Genomic DNA, 23,619 nt, shown 5'->3' with positions numbered 1-23,619 from the left:
AGAGGGTAGTCCAAATGAAAAATGCAACATGTCCTGAATACTTTGACCGAAACATCGTGCCTTTCGGATGACATCGAAAATATCAAACTAGAGACTTTAAGTAATAAAATTATGAATTTATGTAAACGAATTTCTCATTATTGGGCAAAATCAAATCGTAGTAGGTCTACGTTTATAGAGAAATATTCAGATTGGCTGAATGTGGTGAAAATATTGATGTAAACCGAATTGAGTTACATGTATCTCAGAAGTCTGATAAAGTTGAACCATCAACTTCTTCATTCAGATCCCTTCCTAACAGGTTTACGAAAGTTACCTGTCAAAAACAAAAGGTGTGCTATCAAAATATGTTCTAGATTTGTTATCTGTTTGTAGTAAATACTTTTGAGCTTGAATGTATTCTGGTATATTTTGTGTTTTGTGTGTATTTGCAAAAAAGGTTGTTCATGTATTTTTGCTGTTTTATTTTATTCCTTTATGGTTGTTTTTAATATAAATAACCATTATTTAAATAGATTTTTCATTAAAAGTCGCAGTATGACATGTTTTAGGTTTATCGTCTAAAACAAAATTACTGCGAGACATTTTTACACCTAAATACGATGTTATTTTAATGAATGTGGTTATATTATAATTTTAATAATTTACACTTATCTGAACATTTTTCAACTTGTAAAATAAATTAATTAAAAGTATTTGTGAGTTTCGTATTTATGGCCGCCTTTGTATGGAACGTGAATCACTGTGCACTGATGCGCACTTGGCTTAGGCCCGTGCCATTAGTTCTGCCCGGCTACATAGCCGAGGAAAATAAACATAGGAAAAAATAAAAAAATACAATTATAATATATGTATAAATGTCAATAAAAAAAAAATGTTATTAATAAAATGTTATCTGATGATAATAATATTTAAATGTCAAATGTAACAATACACAGGCATTTGAAAAGATATCACTCACTAAGCGAGCAGTACGTCGATTCTATAAAATCTCACATTTCAATCTCACATCACTCTCACTTCGCATTCGTTCTAAAGGTAGAATTCCGTGGACGCGACAATAGTCAACCTATGAAAATGTATGGCACCGTTGCCGAGGCCCGTGACAGTCGCGCGCGGCCGACGAATTTCGTAAGCTGCTCGCGGCATTGTCAACAATTTAATTCTGGTTTTACTAAAATTCTATAGATGTTACTAAGCGCTAGACCATGTTGAGAAGCGTACGGCCGCGAGCGGCTCACGAAATTCGTCGGCAGCGCGCGACTGTCGCGGCCCTCGGCAGCGGTGCCATACATTTTCATAGGTTGACTATTGTCGCGCGCGGCTGCGACAATCGCGACCCACGGAATTCTACCTTAAATTTTCGTGATTGACATTGTCAAACTACACTAGCGCTACTCTTTCGAGCGTGTTGACGAGTTGAACTAAATTAAACTCGAGATTTTGACAGATCTGTCAAAATCTGTCTATCTATAGGGGAGGTAGGGAAGAGATGGGCAGTTGGGAAACAAGATCCTGATGACATGATGATTTGATCATAGTTTTGTTTTTTTTTTATTGGGTAGTTTACGTTACCGACTGGTAACGGTGTTCATCCATAGACTATCTGTCATTTCTGTGAGTTGTTAAGAACAAACACTCGTAAAAGTATTAAATATTTTGTTGCGGTTTCGGATCGTTATAAAGAGAAAACTAATGAAAGGTATGTGTATTTCCTATTTTTAATGATTGATGGTCAAAATCTCCAGTTACGATTATAGTAAGTCGATGGAATCCACACCTATTATACCTCTAGAAGAAAGTACTACAGCAATAGTTAATGGGCTCCACGTTTTTATTTAGTGATGACTTGCGCAAGACGGCTGGCAGAAGCTGGATGCGAGCAGCCGAAAATAGATCTCAGTGGCGTGCACTTGGAGAGGCCTATGTCCAGCAGTGGACTGCGATAGGCTGATGATGACGTTTTTATTTCAGTCTAATATGACCAGGACCACCTATGTAGGTTGACAGGTAAGTAACTATTTATTATTTTCTAGTTTTCAGTGCACATAAGATAAAACCGTTTAACTTAAAAGTTTTTTTACCGATTTTTTTTTATAAACTAAGTCAAAAGTGTCCAATGCTCCCTATGGTAGGGAGGCTTGGACATACCATGTAATGTATAATTTGTAAATTTTTGTTCTTCTTCGTCAGTGAAAATTTGTGAGGTTATAAATCTGCGCGAAAAATCCTTTATAGAATCTTGTTTCCGTCTCTTAAACATATCCAATGATGAGCTCTCGCGTATAGAATGCGGAAGGGTATTCCATCATAGCGACAGGGAACAGTGATCCATCATAGCGACTTGAAGTGTGGGATGGGACACGAAGCAGAAGAGATGAGGAAGAGCGACAAGGTTTGCCTCTGGGAACGAGGAACTCAAAGCGTTCACGAAGGTAACTTGGAGTGAGAGGATTGTGAAGAACAGAGTAAAGAAAAGAAGGAACGTGAGCGTCTCTACGCCGCCGAATAGGCAGCCATATATTTAATTTATTAAGGAATTATACATATATATTATTGTTATTAGTATAAAGTTGCACATTTGCCCTACCCCATCAAATCACTCTTTCACTCTAAGGTTGGCTGTAAGAGAACCCAACACCGGGTTAAGCTCGCCGTTGTACAGTAGACTGCACGTCAGTGGTAACTGTCATGCAACTTAACTCAATAGTAATAAGTACGATATTCCCATAAAACTGTTACCACTGAACTGAAGTTGACTGTACATAATGTACTGTAAAATTTTCAGTGTGTCAAATGTATTTATGTGTGCAATCTTCTTTCTCCTGCCCTGTTCCCAAATTTTACTTGGGGTCGGCGCAATATGTCATTTCTTCCATTTTCCCCTGTCACTCGTCATACTGACACTCACTCCCTTCCTATTCATATCATCTTTCAGGCAATCCATCCATCTTTTCTTAGGTCTTCCTCTTCCTCTCCATCCATCTACATTCATACTTAGCACAAACTTTGTTGCATGCGTATCCTGTGTATTTATGTGTGCAATAAAGAATAATAATAACACAAGTCTGTCTGTTAGGTTAGAAGAACCATACCATACGATAGACGTTACAATAAATTTCACAAGACACTTTAGACTTTACAATTATTTTAGGTACTACAACGCTTGGCAATAATACTAGGTACACTAGACGTGACGTAGGGCAGTTTCGAGATGTGTGCAACATGACGACTCAACGAAGACTCCACGAACACTCAATGAAGACTCGACCAAGACTGAACGAAGACCGAACCAAGACTGAGCTCCGCGGACGCCACGCTGACGGCCACGACTCACTGGTCCTTTTTTTTTCCGACGTCAAAAATCATCAAATGACCCCTCCCGCTGTGAGTTAGCAGCGGTGAGGGAGTGTCAGACTCTTACTGACTAAAAACCGTCGTGTTCCGTCATAGGCCTTTTATGTACGAGGGCCGCGGTATCTCTTTCGAACAACCCGCAGCCCCGGCAGGCCTTGGCCCTGCTGGGCCCCGCTGGGGTTGCTGACATCTCTTTGAGGAGCGCGTGGAACAACGCGCGCCGTCGACACGGGTCTGTCGTCTAAAATAAGAAGAACTAACTACGGCCTGCGTGGAAATCTATATAATTTGGAGAAACTTGACGCGGATATGCATAGAGTGGTGTTCATTGATAATAATCTTATTGTAGGCAAAGGTACCCAGTACTCTAAATATATAGGTAAGGTAATAGGTATTTCGGCTAAGTGAAATTGTTAAGGTTAGTACTACCTATTTATTTATTTAGGCTGTTGTAACCAGATAATTAATTTATCTGCAGTTAACTATCTTCAGTGCTAAACTAAGCAGAAACTAGGTGTGTTATGAACATAGTGATTATTGTAATACATCTTTAAGGGTTATTTTAGGTTTTCTGTTAAGTTTTCACTAATGTAAGTTAGTATCAGACAGTCTATTAGGTAGGTACTCTTATTTGTATACTTTAACTTGTTGTATTCCCTTATTATAATTTGCAAGTCCTGCCAGTCCTGCAAGTGCTTCCCTATTTCACTAAACCACCCTTCGCGTGTTTGGGTTTATATTATTCGTATTGATAAGAGCTTTTCACTTATGCGGATAGTGACAACTGTGCTTGTCACTGAAAAAATAAAACCGCGTCCCAAGAACTCTGAAAAGCAAAAACAAACTATTCTTAGGTGCATCGGGCTAGAAGTCGGCGGCGTATAAACTCAAGTACATCGACTGTATCACGGAATCTCGAAGTTCAAAACACCGATGTACGGTAGCCATAAAGTACACAAGATCGATGCACGTGACTTAGAATGTACGCTATATCGAAGTACTATATTGCGAATGTTCATGATACCGATGTACGGAATATCGAAAGTTTTTTATGTCGAAGTACGTGATTTCGATTGTTCTGAATCCCGATGTACGGAATATCGAAAGTTTGTTATGACGAAGTACGTGATTGCGATTGTTCTGTATACCGATGTATGGATTTTCGAAAGTTCGTGATGACGAAGTACTTAATATCGAAGGGTTTAAAATCACGGAGTGAGCGTTAGTCAGAAATATCAATAGGGAATGTTTTCCATCGTAATGGATACACTTGGTGCCCGATTCATTGTGATTCATTTCCAATAAAAAAAATGCTTTGCATTAATGAAGGTCAGGTACAGCTGACTAGTCGTTATAAGTGTCGTAATTGGATATACCTAATTCTCCTTGATGATATAATTACTGTAAACAGCGAGAAAGAGCAAAACATTGTGAAATAAAGATCTCGTGGATTTAGATAGTATAATATCAAATAAAGTAGATTCAAGTCACGAGAATAAAGGGCTTTTTCTTTTCTTACTTTAATAGTTTGGAATCAATACATTAGTTGATACTTTTACCGATTCTTCTGACATTCCTAAAAAATATATAGTCACAACACTAGCTATGCGAACGCATCGATGTAAAATTGTATTTTGTTACCTGACTAACTCTACATTTAGATTATAATGATATATTATTTTTATTTTAAATGCAATTATAGAGAATAGTGATCAAAACTAAATAAAGTAAAAAAATTAAATTAAAATGGAGCGAAAGTAAAAACCTCCATAATTCATAAACATTAAAGAGTTTCTATAGGAGTGGGTACCAAATTCCATACAACTTGGCCATTGTCCTTTATGTGTCCTTTCAAAAAAATACCCAAATCAATTTTTAATCATAGTTTAATAAATTTAAAAAAATAACAACCAACATAAATCAAACTAAACAGTTTTTCTGCACAATCGGAATAAAAAATAATAAAAAATTAAGTTTTCAAATAAATTATGTACGCGAGACCGCTTAAGTAATCTTTCAAATTCATTGTTTCTTTCTTCAACATATGTTCTTTTATCTTCTTTATTACTTTGGAGCCATTTCTTTTCTTTTTTTTTATATTTGCCAATATTCTTTCTATTTCCATTGATGTATTTTTTTGCTCCTTAATTATTTCCTGTAGCGTTTTATATATATTCATTTTTTTTTTATTAAGAAGACTGTTCCAACGGTTGTGCCAACATTCTATAGTGTTTTGAGTTGTGGGAATTTCTTCAATAACGCAATCCAAAACGGACCAAATCCGAGGGGGGAATCTGGGAGGCGACCTTTTCAGCTTAAGGGCAGCACTTGAATCGCGTTCATACGTACCCCCAATATAATGTTTAAAAAACCAATCTGTGACCTTCCCAGCATCATCAGGAATGATTTCATCCCGAATAAACTCGTCAGGTCGCTAAGTGCCGCATTTTATGAGCATACTCACTATCGCCCGTGTATTTTTTGGCCAAACCTTCTTGCTGAATATGTTTATAAATATTTTGCGACAAATGAAAAAAACAACATTTGTGTTTTGCATCTGGAAAGACACCGGCACAAGCTTTTATTGCAGCCAACTCAAAGTCTGTTATAATAAATTTTGGGCTCATATCAAGATTTAAATTATTATAATAATTTCCAAAAACAATGTGTATGACCGCTGACTTTTGTTTGACATTAATCCATAAACTAGAGGTAGGATTTGTTGGGCATCACTTTGTCCAACCTGGCCATGAATCGAATATAACTGATAAAACAATTTTGGGCAACATTGGAATGTGCCGTCCATTACCCAAAATTTTGACGTATGTAAAAGGCGTAAATTTTGTTTTGTGCTGAAAACGAGAATAACGTCATTTTCGTCTATGAAGTGCCCAATTAAAAATTGTTCACCTTCAATTTTCGTATACACATCTGGAACATTGAAGTTTTTTAAGGTCTTAGGTAGACTGGGCTCATTGCGCGTCCTCTCTCTGTGGATAACCATGCGCATAGCTTCTTTTGAGGGCATGTATGGAGCAGAAGTAGTGGGTATTTCTTGCAAAGTTTTTTGAATGATTTGACCAGGTTGGTCGAAACTGTGCCCGGCTCTTCTTTTTAATGAAGCCCTTGCTACATGTGCCATAGCAATATCCTGGTCCGGTTCGTGTTGGTGACGAATACAATTTGATTTTTCAATGTAGTGAGAATCGCCAACCATTTTTAGGGTTCCGTAGCCAAAATGGCAAAAACGGAACCCTTATAGTTTCGTCATGTCCGTCTGTCCGTCTGTCCGTCTGTCCGTCTGTCACAGCCGATTTACTCGGAAACTATAAGTACTACAGTGATGAAATTTGATGGGAATATGTGTTGTATGAACCGCTACAAAAATATGACACTAAATAGTAAAAAAAAGAATTGGGGGTGGGGCCCCCCATACATGTAACTGAGGGATGAAATTTTTTTTTTCGATGTACATACCCGTGTGGGGTATCAATGGAAAGGTCTTTTAAAATGATATAAAGTTTTCTAAAAAACATTTTTCTTAAAGTGAACGGTTTTTGAGATATCAGCTCTCAAAGTCGTAAAAAGTATGTCCCCCCCCCTCTATTTTTATAACTACGGGGTATAAAATTCTAAAAAAAATAGAGGTGATGCATGCTAATTAACTCTTTCAACGATTTTTGGTTTGATCAAAGTATCTCTTATAGTTTTTGAGATAGGTTGATTTAACTGTAATTTACGGAACCCTCCGTGCACGAGTCCGACTCGCACTTGGCCGGTTTTTTTGTTATTAATGTGGCACCACAACTGGAGGATATTTTTTTAATACAACTCCAGTAGAATGTTATATCGCGTTTTTTATTCAAATTGTACAAAAATCCATCTTTTAACAACAAATCTTTGTTTTTACGCGACTTCACAAACTCGCAGGGAACTTGCATTTTTATTCAATGTTACAAAACAGGGTAATAATAATTATAATGACAGCTTCTTTAGTGAAATGTCATATTTATGACAGATAACAAAAAAAACAATTCTCTTTAATGTTTATGAATTATGGAGGTTTTACTTTCGCTCCATTTTAATTTATTTTTTTACTTTATTTAGTTTTGATCACTATTCTCTATAATTGCATTTAAAATAAAAATAATATATCATTATAGTGCTGGGAAGGTCACAGATTGGTTTTTTAAACATTATATTGGGGGTACGTATGAACGCGATTCAAGTGCTGCCCTTAAGCTGAAAAGGTCGCCTCCCAGATTCCCCCCTCGGATTTGGTCCGTTTTGGATTGCGTTATTGAAGAAATTCCCACAACTCAAAACACTATAGAATGTTGGCACAACCGTTGGAACAGTCTTCTTAATAAAAAAAAAATGAATATATATAAAACGCTACAGGAAATAATTAAGGAGCAAAAAAATACATCAATGGAAATAGAAAGAATATTGGCAAATATAAAAAAAAAGAAAAGAAATGGCTCCAAAGTAATAAAGAAGATAAAAGAACATATGTTGAAGAAAGAAACAATGAATTTGAAAGATTACTTAAGCGGTCTCGCGTACATAATTTATTTGAAAACTTAATTTTTTATTATTTTTTATTCCGATTGTGCAGAAAAACTGTTTAGTTTGATTTATGTTGGTTGTTATTTTTTTAAATTTATTAAACTATGATTAAAAATTGATTTGGGTATTTTTTTGAAAGGACACATAAAGGACAATGGCCAAGTTGTATGGAATTTGGTACCCACTCCTATAGAAACTCTTTAATGTTTATGAATTATGGAGGTTTTTACTTTCGCTCCATTTTAATTTAATTTTTTTACTTTATTTAGTTTTGATCACTATTCTCTATAATTGCATTTAAAATAAAAATAATATATCATTATAATCTAAATGTAGAGTTAGTCAGGTAACAAAATACAATTTTACATCGATGCGTTCGCATAGCTAGTGTTGTGACTATATATTTTTTAGGAATGTCAGAAGAATCGGTAAAAGTATCAACTAATGTATTGATTCCAAACTATTAAAGTAAGAAAAGAAAAAGCCCTTTATTCTCGTGACTTGAATCTACTTTATTTGATATTATACTATCTAAATCCACGAGATCTTTATTTCACAATGTTTTTGCTCTTTCTCGCTGTTTACAGTAATTATATCATCAAGGAGAATTAGGTATATCCAATTACGACACTTATAACGACTAGTCAGCTGTACCTGACCTTCATTAATGCAAAGCATTTTTTTTATTGGAAATGAATCACAATGAATCGGGCACCAAGTGTATCCATTACGATGGAAAACATTCCCTATTGATATTTCTGACTAACGCTCACTCCGTGATTTTAAACCCTTCGATATTAAGTACTTCGTCATCACGAACTTTCGAAAATCCATACATCGGTATACAGAACAATCGCAATCACGTACTTCGTCATAACAAACTTTCGATATTCCGTACATCGGGATTCAGAACAATCGAAATCACGTACTTCGACATAAAAAACTTTCGATATTCCGTACATCGGTATCATGAACATTCGCAATATAGTACTTCGATATAGCGTACATTCTAAGTCACGTGCATCGATCTTGTGTACTTTATGGCTACCGTACATCGGTGTTTTGAACTTCGAGATTCCGTGATACAGTCAAGTACATCCATTAGACACTGATTGATGATTTGATAAATAATATAGGTAGACAACCAAAACAGTACAAGAGATATATCATGAAAGACGGGACGGTTGACATAATATGTATGTCGGGCATGTCACCATCCAGGTGAGTCTATCAGACATTATTATATCTGGTTGTTCTCGTTTGGCTAACGGTGAATATTTGCACAGACATAACCAAGTGGCCAAGATCATCCACCAGCAGCTTGCTCTGCAATACAACCTTGTAGACCTTGAGGTACCGTACTACAAGTATGCGCCCGACCCAGTTCTCGAAAAGGACCATATCACGTTGTACTGGGATCGATCTATCATCACTGACAGGACTATTGTAGCCAATAAGCCTGATATAGTGGTGATAGATAGATTAGCGCGCCGCACGATGATAGTCGATGTCGCCGCTCCGCATGATGAGAACCTCGTGAAAGCTGAGAAAGAGAAACAAATAAAGTATCTCGACTTAGCGCACGAGGTTGTCGCCATGTGGAATGTCGACACGGCTGTTATTGTGCCGATTGTCGTTAAGGCCAATGGTTTAATAGCCAAGAGCCTCGACCAACACCTCAGTAGGCTCTTGGTAGGCGGCTGGATCAAGGGACAGATTTAGAAGGCAGTACTCCGGCTTGTACTTGATACGGCGCGTATTGTGAGGAGGTTTCTGTTTCTAGGACCCTAACCATCGGTACCTTGGACCCTGTGCCCGATATCGGTGGCAACCTATTTTTTATATTTTTTGAATGTTTTTTATTTTAATACTAGCTTTTGCCTGCGACTTCGTTCGCGTGGAATAGTGGCATCCGGCAGATTTTTGGTTTGAACAATAGATGGCGCTATATGTCCGGAATATTTTTTTTTTTTTTTAATTAAGGGGGATTTTTTTTTTCTCGAATTCAAATACGCATACCCTCTATTTTTTTTCGGTTTGACCTCATTAACTCCTATAATAAATATTATCTCGATCAGACCGTGGTAACCCGTGCCGACTTAACGCCAAAGTTTTCACATGAAAATTTGTACTGACTTTCTATGGAGAAATTTAGATCTTAATTATTATTACTAAAAATAAACCTCGAATACGTCCAAATAATGTTTTATCTTCTCATATACATTGAAAAATAATATTATTGTTAAAATTTTCATTTTAAAGTAGCTTTTTTTTACAGTCAGGATAAATTTTCCGATGTTCTAGGACGGTACCTAACAATAATTGTTTTTGTTCCTCATCTGTGATTAATCAATAAAAGTCTTGCATGAACTTCACCGATCTTTCGGCCACATCGTTCACTAACTCTCAGTGCTGAAACTTTGGCTTCTTGATACGAAGCATTATTTGACTATAAGGTAGGACACATTCATGTAGAAAACTGTCATTAATTTTAAGGCGATCGATCAAAGAACTCGCTTTTTACTAAAATGAAGTTAGAGGTTATTTTGTCATACAACGTACCGTAAAGATCTTTTTTTGAAAAAATAAATTAACGAAGGACAAAATAACCCCTGAAAAAAAATCGGTAAAAAAACTTTTAAGTTAAACGGTTTTATCTTATGTGCACTGAAAACTAAAAAATAAAAAAAAAAAACAGTTACTTACCTATAAACATACGTAGGTGGTCCCGGTCATATTAGACTAAAATAAAAACGTGGGGCCCATTAGCTAACTATTGCTTGTAATACTTTCTTAGAAGAGGTATAATAGGTGTGGATTGCATCGACTTACTATAATCGTAACTGGAGGTTTTGACAATCAATAATAATCAGCCGTAGCGGCTTCACCAGCGAACGCCGAGCTCACGATCTACCAAAGTAAATCTAAGATATGCTTTGCCATAAGTAAGATATGCTTTGCCATAAGTAGGATTTCAGAGGGCCCCACGTTTTTATTTTAGTCTAATATGACCGGGACCACCTACGTATGTTTATAGGTAAGTAACTGTTTTTTTTTTATTTTTTAGTTTTCAGTGCACATAAGATAAAACCGTTTAACTTAAAAGTTTTTTTACCGATTTTTTATTTTCTAGTTTTTAGTATTTAATGAAAATGCCTACCGAATATTCTTCATTCAATATATGGGTCAGCAGCGGTGAGGGAGTGCCAGACTCTTGCTGACTAAAAACCGTTGTGATTCGTCGTAGGCCGTTTAAAGTCAAAGTCAAAGTCAAATCATTTATTTCATTTAGGCTTTCACAAGCACTTATGAACGTCAAAAAATATAAATAAAGTTGATTCTAGTTTATGTACCACGACCACGATAACTCTTTCTGACAATCCTGCAGCCCAGGCAGGCCTTGGCCCTGTTGAGCCCCGCTGGGGTTGCTGACAGTATTCTACTTGTGTAGCCCTTTCATTTGATACCCATATTGAGGGGGTTGTGGAAAAATATGTAATCCGCCATTTTGTACCGGCGGCCATCTTGGATTTACAATGTTATTGATATTAGTATATTGTATTGTCATCGGAATTAAAGGTGTGTACCAAATTTCAGATCAATCTGACAACAGCAAGGTACATAAATTTGAATTAATAAATTTGACCCAAGAAAGAATAAATAATAAAACAAACAGGGTAAGCTAAATAAAACCGTTTAAAAACGATACATCCAATCGTTTTTCAAGAGTTATTTCCTCTTTGCTCATCTGAGGCGCGCGCTTTCTGTAACTCGCGCTAACTGTAGGCCGGCTGCTCTCCTGGCTGTCATTTAACATCTTGGACAGTCGTTTCGGGTAGTCAGAAGCCAATAAGTCTGACACTAGTCTTATCAAAGGGGTATTGGGTTGCTGGGTAACTGGGTTGAGAAGTCAGATAGGCAGTAGCTCCTTGTAAAACTCTAGTACTCAGCTGAATCCGGCAAGACACGAAGCCGACCCCAACATAGTTAGGAAAAGGCTCGGGACATGATGATTTATTCTTATTAATCAAAATCAAACAAATTACATATCTAATTTGCTGAAAAAGTCGTGATGGCGTTGCTTAAAAACGTTTTGTGTCTTTTGTCCCTCCAAACTTGATACAAGGTGACGGGTTTCGTCACACAACTAGTTGCCCAGTGCCTAGATTTAGTTGGAATACGCGCCTTTTCCCAGTAGATAATGCATTCGGGAATAGTAAGATTTACGTTTTCATGCACAATTAAATTAATTTCCCGAATATCACTACATAGTATACAACAAAGTCGCTTTTTCTGTCCCCGTGTCCCGTTGTAAGTTTACCTAATTCTTCAAAACTACGCAATCGATTTTCATGCGGTTTTCTCTAATAGATAGAGTGATTAAAGAGGAAGGTTTACATGTATAATAACAAACATTAAATAGTGGAGAAATACTGTTATTCCGTGCGAAGCCGGAGCGGGTCGCTAGTTGTACAATGAAACTGCCAGAACTTGTCCATTAGACGGAAGTTTTGAGCCTGGCATTTGATGCTTTAGGTAACTTAATTAAAAATATACCCTTTTTATAACTGCGTAAGTCTAGTGACATGTTGGCTGTTTGAAAACAATGATTCGATCACTAAATAACAAGAAATCACAAGCACATCGACGCGTTAGATCGCGTTAGTCTTAGAGAGCAAGTATGACATACATACAAATGTAAGTCGGCACGGGTTACCGTGGTCCTATCATCATAAAATTTTATTTATAATAGTTTTGGACCAAAAGGAAAAAAATAGGAGGGTATGCGTTAAAAAAAAATGATTTAGATTTTTTTGGGACACCCTAATATATATATATATTGTAGCGCGGACCTTGTCTATTGCCCCTCCGCGCCCCTCTAGGTTAAGATGCGCGCCGGCTCGCTACCGAAATTAAAGTGGAACAGCCGCGCAGCTTTTGCGGCGCGCGCGGAGAGCCGACAGTGCACGACTAACCGCGAAGCACGACGCATGCGCTCGGTTGTTGACGGACGCCCGCGTCGCTCGCGTGCCGGTGCTTAAGCTCCCTAGTATTAAATAGTATATATTGTGTTTTTTGTGTACGGATTATACGTTTATTTTACCACCAATCGTTTTTTCAATTAAACTCGGAACGAAGCCCAACTATAATATAATATATTTATATATAGATATAGTAGATATAGATTTAATATTTAAAAATGTAATTAATATGTTCAAGAATAAATAAATGAAAAAAAAAAGAAACATAGTATACTAGTATAACAAAATCTTAAAACTGAGATACAAGTAATATATTTTGGATTAACACATTTAATGAGGAATAAACGATTTCGCTCTATTTTAACCGACTTCCCAAAAAGGAGGAGGTTCTCAATCACCTCGAAGACGATTCTTTGATAGGGATATCAAACAAAAAAAAATAGGAGGACATCATAATTTGAATCCGAATACAAATAAAAAACAAACTATTAAAAGCGCTCCATATTTATAATGAAACTTTATTTTTTCATACTTTTTTTTAAATAAAGATTATTTATTTTCTTCAGCCCCGAGTCATCAGCCTGTATCAATTCACTAGAAGACTGCGCGCACCCGGTCTCGGTGATCTCTCTGAGCTGGTCTGGTATACTGCAACTGAGCAACGTGTCATATGACCGGCACGGACGGTACACCTGTGTCGCTACCAACCAGATCGGATTGGAAGATCGGTAAGATATCCTTTTGCTATCAGATTATGAGCTGCCTTAGATTAACCCTGACTGAGCTGAAAGATCATATTAATTTACCATAACATCCTGATACCTGACAGTAAAGGGCTTTTCCTTTTGCCTTATTTTTTAGTGGAATGAGGTCATTGAACTGAAAGGGGTGGACGACACCAAAATACTGGATAAAGATTCACTTAAGTATATCTGTTTCAGATCATATGAATCTGAAGCTGTAACCCTGAACGTCTTTGGCCCACCAATGGGCGCGCAGTCCGGCACCGCACAAGCATGGAGTGGCGGCGAGGCGCGTGTGTCTGTCGCCGTGTGCGCCAACCCGCCGCCGCGCAGCGCCACCTGGCTGTGGGGCAGTCTGCGCCTCAACGTGCCCAGTCAGATCGGTATGTGACGTCACACTGTGCTCGTTAGTCTGTGCCAGCACTCGTGTGGGCCGCCGTGTGCGCCGACCCGCCGCCGCGCCGCGCCGCCTGGCTGTGGGGCAGTCTGCGCCTCGACGTGCCCAGTCAGATCGGTATGTGACGTCACACTGTGCTCGTTAGTCTGTGCCCGCACGCGTGTGGGCCGCCGTGTGCGCCGACCCGCCGCCGCGCCGCGCCGCCTGGCTGTGGGGCAGTCTGCGCCTCAACGTGCCCAGTCAGATCGGTATGTGACGTCACACTGTGCTCGTTAGTCTGTGCCAGCACTCGTGTGGGCCGCCGTGTGCGCCGACCCGCCGCCGCGCCGCGCCGCCTGGCTGTGGGGCAGTCTGCGCCTCGACGTGCCCAGTCAGATCGGTATGTGACGTCACACTGTGCTCGTTAGTCTGGACCCGCTAGTGGCGTTGTGCATTTTTTTATGAATCCTGCGGTAAGGTCTCGTTACCAACAATTGTATAGGTGCCCAACAAATGTAAAATTAAATGTCTTGTCTTGTGATCATGGAGTTTTATTCAAACGGACTTCAGTTCTATTATTTTAACCACTGCCAGCAACACTCTTGGTTCTGTGCGGTCGTTGATTAGATTCAACGCAGGAATTCGGATCAAACATTGTTCTTATTAGAGCTGGTTTTCCTCGGTTCGCTTATAAAATTCCCTTCTGCCTGACCTAGGTCACTACCGCACTTTAGAGCCATCGATGGATAGCGGCTGCTACCGCTACACTCTCCTCATCTCCAACACGGGCATGTCGGACGCGAGAATCTACGTGCTGCACGTAGAGAATGAGAGGGGCTTCTCTTTCCATGCGGTCACTCTTACGGTGCATGGTGAGTTATCAGATATTTTTATATAGATATTTACAACTCAAAAAAACTATCCTATTAAAACAATAAAAAAGACACTATATCTAAAAAGCGTCAAAAAATTCATCCCCATCGCTTTTTTTGGGGGGTAGGTGTCCAAAAAGTCAAAACTTTTTCTCAGAGTCTCTGAGGTTTTAAAATTAATATTTAATAGTATTTACAATAGTTTTTGTGTAAAATTGTTGCATCTCTGTTTGATAATACTTACAGCAGTCAATGTAATAATTGAACACGCATTTATGCACCACCCGCCACATCACCAAACAACACTAAATTAATTTCACAACCATAAGGCACAATATCAAAGTATACGAGATGTCACAGCTTTCGGAGATCCTAACTATTCAGAAGAGTCTTGAGGAGAACTTCACCAGGAAGATGGAGGAACTTGGTCTAGAGATGAGGCACCGGAAGAAGGCTCTAATCTTCCAAGGAGTTCCCGAAGCTGATACCGAGGACTGCACTGCCACAATACTGAGCATAGTCAATGGCAAATTGGCTCTCAAAAACATTGCAGTCTCAAATATAAAAGTGGCACATCGGCTCGGTAGTCCTAGTAAGGATCACCCAAGGCCTATCATTGTGAGGTTCTCTGGTCTGGTTCTTGACGAAGACCAGGCAGTCCATCTTCACCAAGGCCAGGCAGCACTTCGGAATGCGGTCGTGTTGGTCGCAGGACGGTGTGATTGTCGTCAGGACTTCCGATGGGACCCTTCAAAGGATTTCGTCTGTGGAGGAATTTAAACCGCTTCTGGAGAAGTACCCGGCGAAATCTGATGCATCCTCGACCGATTGACCTGAAACCGTTTCTATATTAGGTATGTGACGACTGGCATTTCAATAGTGGCACCGGACAACTTGATAATTATGTAAATATCACCTAATCATCCTCACTTCTTTCTCTAATTTCTTCACAGTGTATATTCAAATATTCTTTCCTTTTGCTTATTTTGATATTTTGGTTCATATATTGTAACTCAATGTCTCTCTAGCTGTCAATCAATCTTAATTTACCCACAAGAAAATATTTATTTGTATCTATATTATCATATAGATATGATACAAATTAATATACGAATATCTATTCGTAAGATTTTATATGGTTCGACCAATCACAGAAACTCTTTTAAATATACGATCTTTGAAATACGTAAAATAACACACTGCTCTCTGATTGGTCAATGTTCATAGTGTCAATGCTTAGGAATGAGAAGTGACACGTGACAGCCAACCAATAAGATCGCGCGTAGCGTTTGGTTACTGCTTACTTATTATTTTACGAGTGAGTTCAGTAAGATAGATAGATAGATAGATAGATAGATATTCTTTATTAGGTACACCAATGTTACATTTTTGATCTTAAACTAGGTAGTTAAAGTAGGTGACATAATGGGCGGTCTTATCGCTAAGAGCGATCTCTTCCAGACAACCTTAGGGTGGATTGAGACGAGAAGGAAAAGATTATATGGTAGGCAGTAAAGCAAAGTGTACACTTGCTCCTGCAACTTGTGTACCTATAATACTATTGTTGTCATAAATACATAAACTTTAAACTAAATATATAAAATAATAACAATAAATACATATATACTAAGTAAGTTTATCAATTTACGAAAATGTGGACGTAAAATATTACTATTTATCTCCCGTTTAGAATCTTACGAAAGTTTATAAACTTCCTAGTAAATTGATAAACTTACGGATCTTGTTATTTTCCCGTGACATATACATATGAGATAGATATATAGATAGATAAAACATTTATTCAGACAAACAAAAATACACCAAAAAGATACACAATAAGAAAAATAAAACAAAACAAGAAGTGGGTAGAAAGAGAAACATGAAATACAATCAGAGATTAACGGCGCGCTGCAGTGTCTTACGCTTGCACCGAATGGGAGTCCAGCTCAGCATGTGTCAGGTAGAATACCTGACGCTGGTATTCTGCTGGATCCCTAAAAATGACGCACGGACGTCGACTAGACTATTGGTGTGTGTGCTCTGTGTATTTGAAGCTCCTAAACCATTTTATAGCATTATCATCAAATCCGTAATACTTGAGCTTGCAGAGAAGCAACTCAATATTGATGCAGTCAAAAGCACGTGAAAAATCTAGCAAAACCAGAATTATGCACATGCCCTTGTCCTGTGCAGATAGGATGTTATCCGTCACTTCCAGCAGAGCGGTCCAAGTACCACGTTGCTTACGAAAGCCTGACTGTAACTCCGGAAGTATACTGTTTTCCTCCAAATACTGCAACAGATTGCTTTTTCAGCAATTTTCAATAGGCATGGCAATATGCTTATGGGCCTGAGATCTTTGAGTTCCGTCGGGTTGTTTATTTTTGGGAGGGGTCTAACACTAGCAATTTTCCAGATATCAGGGAACGTTGCAGAGGCAATCGACTTATTAACAATATCTGTGATGACTTCTATTGTATGTGGAAATGTCAGTGTAGGCATGTCAAGTGTTATGCCGTCACAACCCTCTGCATTCGATTTCAACTGACCAAAATATCGCAAAACCTGATCGGTACTCACTGGGTGTAGTGAGAAACTCGCATCACTAAAGCGGTGAGATTCAAAAAAGGTTAAAGGGTACAGGGTAAGGGTAAAGGGTACAGTTGCATTAAAATTTGGATTACCAGGAACATTCAAAAAATTTAAATTTATTTGATCAGGGTCTCTAAAGTGACTTGGAAGGTCATTGAGTGGTTTAAGTGGCAAAACAGTACTTTTCAAATTTTTCCAAAGAGTTTTTGGGTCGTTAATTTTGTTATTTATGTTTTGTTTAAAATATGCAACTTTTTCATAAAATAAGGAACTGGACGCGAGTGATTTTAATTGTTTGTTATATACCTTCTTTGATTCCGACTGGTGAGGTCATTGGGTTGATTTTGAACTGCAGATACTTTTGGAATATTTGTTAAATAAAATCACACGACTGTTTGCTAGCTCTATATTGAGGCAACTGACGTTTAAATATGACATGCAAAACGATCGGACATACCGCCCACCAAAAGGACCCTGTGTCCTTTTACAAATCCTACTGCTATTGCTTCTGAACTTAATAATTAACATCATCAATTCAATCATCAAATAATATAACAATCTTAGAGTGGACTGTATGTAACTAAATAAACATGCAATAGTAAATAGGTACAGCAACTAAACAGGTAAGTTAACAAAGGTTTCATATATTATTAATAACTAAGGTAAGTACAATTTTGATTAAGCATCTTTAGGTAGGAAAATTAACTTAGATAAAGGTCTTTTTAATTCACTTTGTCCTTTATACTGCACTGTAACCACTCTAACTAAATCGTCTTTTCCAGGATGCAGCGTTTTTACTTTTCCCATGAGCCATCTCGTGGGTGGCAAGTTTTCCTCCCACTCCACAATATCTCCCACGGTAGGTGATTGGGTAGTTGACTGCCACTTAGTCCGTTGTTGTAGCGTGTTCAGGTATTTTGAATGCCATCTTCGCCAGAAATCTTGTGTTATACGCTGGACTAATTGCCATCTAGTTAACAGATTGATATTGGATTTTTCATAATTATCATCAGGAACGCTGAGTACTGGCTCACCTATAAAAAGTGCCTTGTGCGAGTTGAACAAAATGTTGCGAATGACTTAACTGTCGAGTTTAGCGAGTAAACTTCAAACGAACCGAATGCAATATTTAAGCGAGTGTGAGTTGCCATCTCGCAAATTACTCGCATCACGTTTCCTCACGGCGAATAGCGATGATTTATTTTTGTTAGGTTGGTGTTCCGTTCGCTTGGTGGGATAAACCTACCAAATTTAGAAAGACGTCATTAACATGTAATCGTATAGGCCGACTGTCTATCTAAATTTTTGGGGTTATTGTTTGGATGTTTTGTTTATGTTTGACGCGACGCCTGAAAAAAGTTTTTAGTTGTTTTAAATTAATTAATTTAAAATGAAGACAAGTTCTTGTCTAGCATCTGCATTGCGATTCTATAAAATTCGATCAACAACTCGCATTTCACTTCGATTCGTAATGTCATTTCATACTTTAGGGGAGGTAGGGGAGGGATGGGCACTTTTTCACATTTATTGCATAAAAAATTCAGATTTTACAGATAATCAACTTTTATTGTCATTTCTTATGTTTGGCTAGATAAAATCAAAGAGCTATCCTAAAAATTACAATCAGTTTCAACATTACGAGATATTTAAACGGTTTCAATAAAACCGTCGACACGTCAAAATTTTGTTTAGTCTGACATGCTTTAGTTGGTACTTACGTAGTGTTTAAAGTTACTTTTTGCTTTTTATAGGGTTTATCGTTTATAACATTTTGTCATAATAATTGCGTACTTTTTTGGGTCGGGGGTTTTTTTAAATTTATAATTTTATTTTATTTCATGGTTTTTTAAAGGAGCTCCTTAATTTTTCCTTCTTTTTTAACCCCCGACGCAAAAACGACGGGGTGTTATAAGTTTGACGTGTCTGTGTGTGTGTGTGTGTGTGTGTGTGTGTGTGTGTGTATGTGGCATCGTAGCTCCCAAACGGATGATCCGATTATAATGCGGTTTTTTTTGTTTAAAAGGTATGTCAGTCGGGAGTGTTCTTAGCTATGTTTGGTGGAAATCGGTTCAGGTCTTCAAGGTCATCAGCTCGATTGTTAGGTGTGATAGGAATGTTACACGCTCAGTTTACTTGCAAGCATATGTGGGATCTGAAATTTGAAACACTAATGTCTTCTGGAACGACTGAGCTGGTCTGCTGGTAGGGCAAGAAGGTAGGAGACGTAACCCTGAACTGCCTTTTAGGAAACCCATCGAGTTTGGGCTCGTTGAATTTGTCTTGACGAGTTCTCTTCATGTTTCTGATTGACGAGAACCTGATGCTGGAAATGGGATGTGGCGGATAAAACCCTGGAATGCCGGAATGAAACGGATAAACCGATTTATATTTTTACTGAAAATCTAGAATGACCAAAGGTTAATCTTTATTGTTTCTCAATCTGTGCAATTCTCCCAGAGCCAGTTTGTCATGAGGAATGTTAAACAGCTTCCATTGGCTGAGATCGCATATAGCGACCCCATCTTAAGATAAAAGAAATTAAACGAAAGAAGGAAAAATTAAGGAGATCCTTCAAAAAGCATGAAATAAAATAAAATTATAAATTTTAAAAAACCCCCGACCCAAAAAAAGTACGCAATAATTTTGACAGAAGGTAAAAACGCTGAATCCTATAAAAAAGCATAAAATAACTTTTAACACTACGTAAGTACCAACTAAAGCATGTCAGACTAAACTAAATTTTGACATGTCGGGGGACCGCTTTTTACCTTAAAAATACTTACATAAATTAAATGATACCTACCTAATTACAACATTCGTATAAAAAAACACGTATCTAAAGTAATGAATTAGAGCGGTCCCCCGACACGACAAAATTTAGTTTAGTCTGACATGCTTTAGTTGGTACTTACGTAGTGTTAAAAGTTATTTTATGCTTTTTTATAGGATTCAGCGTTTTTACCTTCTGTCAAAATTATTGCGTACTTTTTTTGGGTCGGGGGTTTTATGATGGGTTCGCTATATGCGATCTCAGCCAAAGGAAGCTGTTTAACAATCCTCATGACAAACTGGCTCTGGGAGAATTGCACAGATTGAGAAACAATAAAGATGGACCTTTGTTGATCCAGGGTTATATATCATTCTAGGGTTTCATCCGCCACATCCCATTTCCAGCATTAGGTTCTCGTCAATTAGAAACATGAAGAAAACTAGTCAAGACAAATTAAACGAGCCCAAACTCGATGGGTTTACTAAAAGGCAGTTCAGGGTTACGTCTCCTATCTTCGTGTCCTAACAGCAGACCAGCTCAGTGGTTCCAGAAGACATTAGTATTTCAAATTTTAGATCCCACATATGCTTGCAAGTAAACTGAGCGTGTAACATTCCTATCACACCTAACAAACGAGCTGATGACCTTGAAGACCTGAAACGATTTCCACCAAACATAGCTAAGAACACTCCCGAATGACATTCCTTTTAAACAAAAAAAACCGCATTACAATCGGATCATCCGTTTGGGAGCTACGATGCCACATACACACACACACACACAGACACGTCAAACTTATAACACCCCGTCGTTTTTGCGTCGGGGGTTAAAAAGAATGGTTTGCGACGGGAAATTCTTAAAGATTTAATATAACGAGCAATACAAGAGGTATCAAAAGGTTAAAAAATAAAATTAACAGCTGATAAATATGGAGTCCCTAGATCAAGTTGGCAACGGTACCTGAAACAAGATTCTATAAAGGATTTTTAGCGCAGATTTATAACCTCGCAAATTTTCACTGAAGAAGAAGAACAAAAATTTACAAATTATACATTACATGGTATGTCCAAGCCTCCCTACCATAGGGAGCATTGGACACTTTGACTTAGTTTATAAAAAAAATCGGTAAAAACTTAACTAAAACGGTTTTATCTTATGTGCACTGAAAACTAGAAAATAAAAATAGTTACTTACCTGTCAACCTACGGTGGTCCCGGTCATATTAGACTAAAATAAAACGTGGGGCCCATAAACTATTGCTGTAGTACCTCTTCTAGAGGTATAATAGGTGTGGATTGCATCGACTTACTATAATCGTAACTGGAGATTTTGACAATCAATCATTAATAATAGAAAATACACATACCTTTCATTAGTTTTCTCTTTATAACGATCCGAAACCGCAACAAAATATTTAAGTACTTTTACGAGTGTTTGTTCTTGACAACTCACAGAAATGACAGAAAGTCTATGGATGAACACCGTTACCAGTCGGTAACGTAAACTACCCAATAAAAAAAAACTATGATCAAATCAGAATAAAAGGACCCCCCTTTTATTCTGATTTCATCATGTCTCCCAACTGCCCATCTCTCCCTACCTCCCTATAGATAGACAGATTTTGGCAGATCTGTCAAAATCTCGACTTTAATTTAGTTCAACTTGTCAACACGCTCGATAGTGAAGCGCTAGTGTAGTTTGACAATGTCAATCACGAAACTTTAAGGTAGAATTCCGTGGGTCGCGATTGTCGCAGCCGCGCGCGACAAAAGTCAACCTATGAAAATGTATGGCACCGCTGCCGAGGGCCGCGACAGTCGCGCGCGGACGACGAATTTCGTGAGCCGCTCGCGGCCGTACGCTTCTCATCATGGTCTAGCGCTTAATAACATCTATAGAATTTTAGTAAAACCAGAATTAAATTGTTGACAATGCCGCGAGCAGCTTACGAAATTCGTCGGCCGCGCGCGACTGTCACGGGCCTCGGCAACGGTGCCATACATTTTCATAGGTTGACTATTGTCGCGTCCACGGAATTCCACCTTTAGATCGAAGTCGAAGTGAGAGTGATGTCGAAGTGAGTTGTGATATTTTATAGAATCGACATGCTGGCGTGCTAGGGAATCTTATATATTTCATTTTATATTTCTATGAGTCAGAACCTAAGTTACTTGATCTAAATACACACTGCACATTTTTTGGGATACATGTTTTTCTTCTCCAATTGGCCTTTGATAGGATCCAGTGGCAAAAAAGAATAAAGCGGTAAGCACCTGCAAATAAAAGAAGGAGAAAGTTTCTTAAATCATATACATCATATCATATACAACTAGTTTTGTTTTGGAAATTGACATTGTAACTAACATGAATTGATAAATAGGTACCTTATGTTCCAAGGAAACACGTAGAGTGGATTTTAGATTTGTGCTTTGTCTCAGTTAACTGCACAAGAACTTAAAAATCTTCTTGGACAATCTATATCTATGTCTAAATTGCGTCTCCGTGAGGTGAACTAACGAATTAAAAAATGCGCAAGCCCTTGCCCCAATTCTGGCGCTTTTGTTGCGTTCATCTTGGGCCTTTGCGGCCGCAAACATCCTCCGAGCAAAGAAAAAGCGTCCTGCCATATTTTTGGTATTATTTTCACTAAATAAAAACTTAATTGTTGATATACGAATATCTCCTCACTTCACTTTTACCACAAAAATCTTCGTGAGAACTTTTTGGTTAAATTCGATCGCGTTTGTATTTATTTACTATTCGATCTGTCAAAATCTGAATCTCGCACTCGCATCACGGCAGAAATAAACCAATCCCGTGCCTGTCACGTTCACTTGAGAGTCCGAGCGATTCGATTTTGAAAATTTGTAAACTGGCACTCGCTACTTTAGGTTCCAATTTTTGACACTAGGCGGAGCTGTTTTTGTTCCATACAAATCTTAGTATACGCGCTCTCATGTGAGTCCGTAAATAAATTCACGAAAACTCGCACTAAGCACTCAGGTGTGAGTGGTGACATTGTCTCAACAGTGTTATCCAACTGACATAATGGACGGGAGTTAAGGCAGGCTTCTATTTGTGTAAGCAATGTCGCCATATCTTCATAGGTAAGTTTTGTATCTTTGGTGACTCTTGATAGATGTCTCTTTGCAGCTTGAATTCCGGCTTCCCAGAGACCACCACAGCTTGGCATTCGCGGCGGAATAAAATGCCACGTAGTTCCATCGGTTGCCAAATGTTCAGCAATTTCTTTAGCAAGGCTTCGTTCACCTGCTTTGAAAAGGTCTTTAAGCTCCTTTGCAGCCCCAACGAAATTAGTACCGTTATCACTGAACAGGTGAGTACATCGACCTCGACG

General features: G+C 38.1%; 1 protein-coding gene across 1 annotated transcript in view; it reads left to right on the top strand.

Moving 5' to 3' along the window:
- The window catches only part of LOC135117212 (hemicentin-1-like), a 475,120-nt gene that overhangs the window by 299,915 nt on the left and 151,586 nt on the right, over nt 1-23,619 (top strand). The window contains exons 9-11 of the mRNA XM_064035808.1: nt 13,475-13,636; nt 13,850-14,034; nt 14,744-14,899. Of these exons, the coding sequence (XP_063891878.1) occupies nt 13,475-13,636; nt 13,850-14,034; nt 14,744-14,899 (503 nt within the window). The remainder of the gene's footprint in view (nt 1-13,474; nt 13,637-13,849; nt 14,035-14,743; nt 14,900-23,619) is intronic.

Source organism: Helicoverpa armigera, chromosome 8, assembly GCF_030705265.1.
Source record: "Helicoverpa armigera isolate CAAS_96S chromosome 8, ASM3070526v1, whole genome shotgun sequence".
In the NCBI taxonomy this organism is placed as follows: Eukaryota; Metazoa; Arthropoda; class Insecta; order Lepidoptera; family Noctuidae; genus Helicoverpa; species Helicoverpa armigera.
Note: the sequence above shows the minus strand (reverse complement) of the source record. Positions and strands in the feature narration are given on the sequence as shown.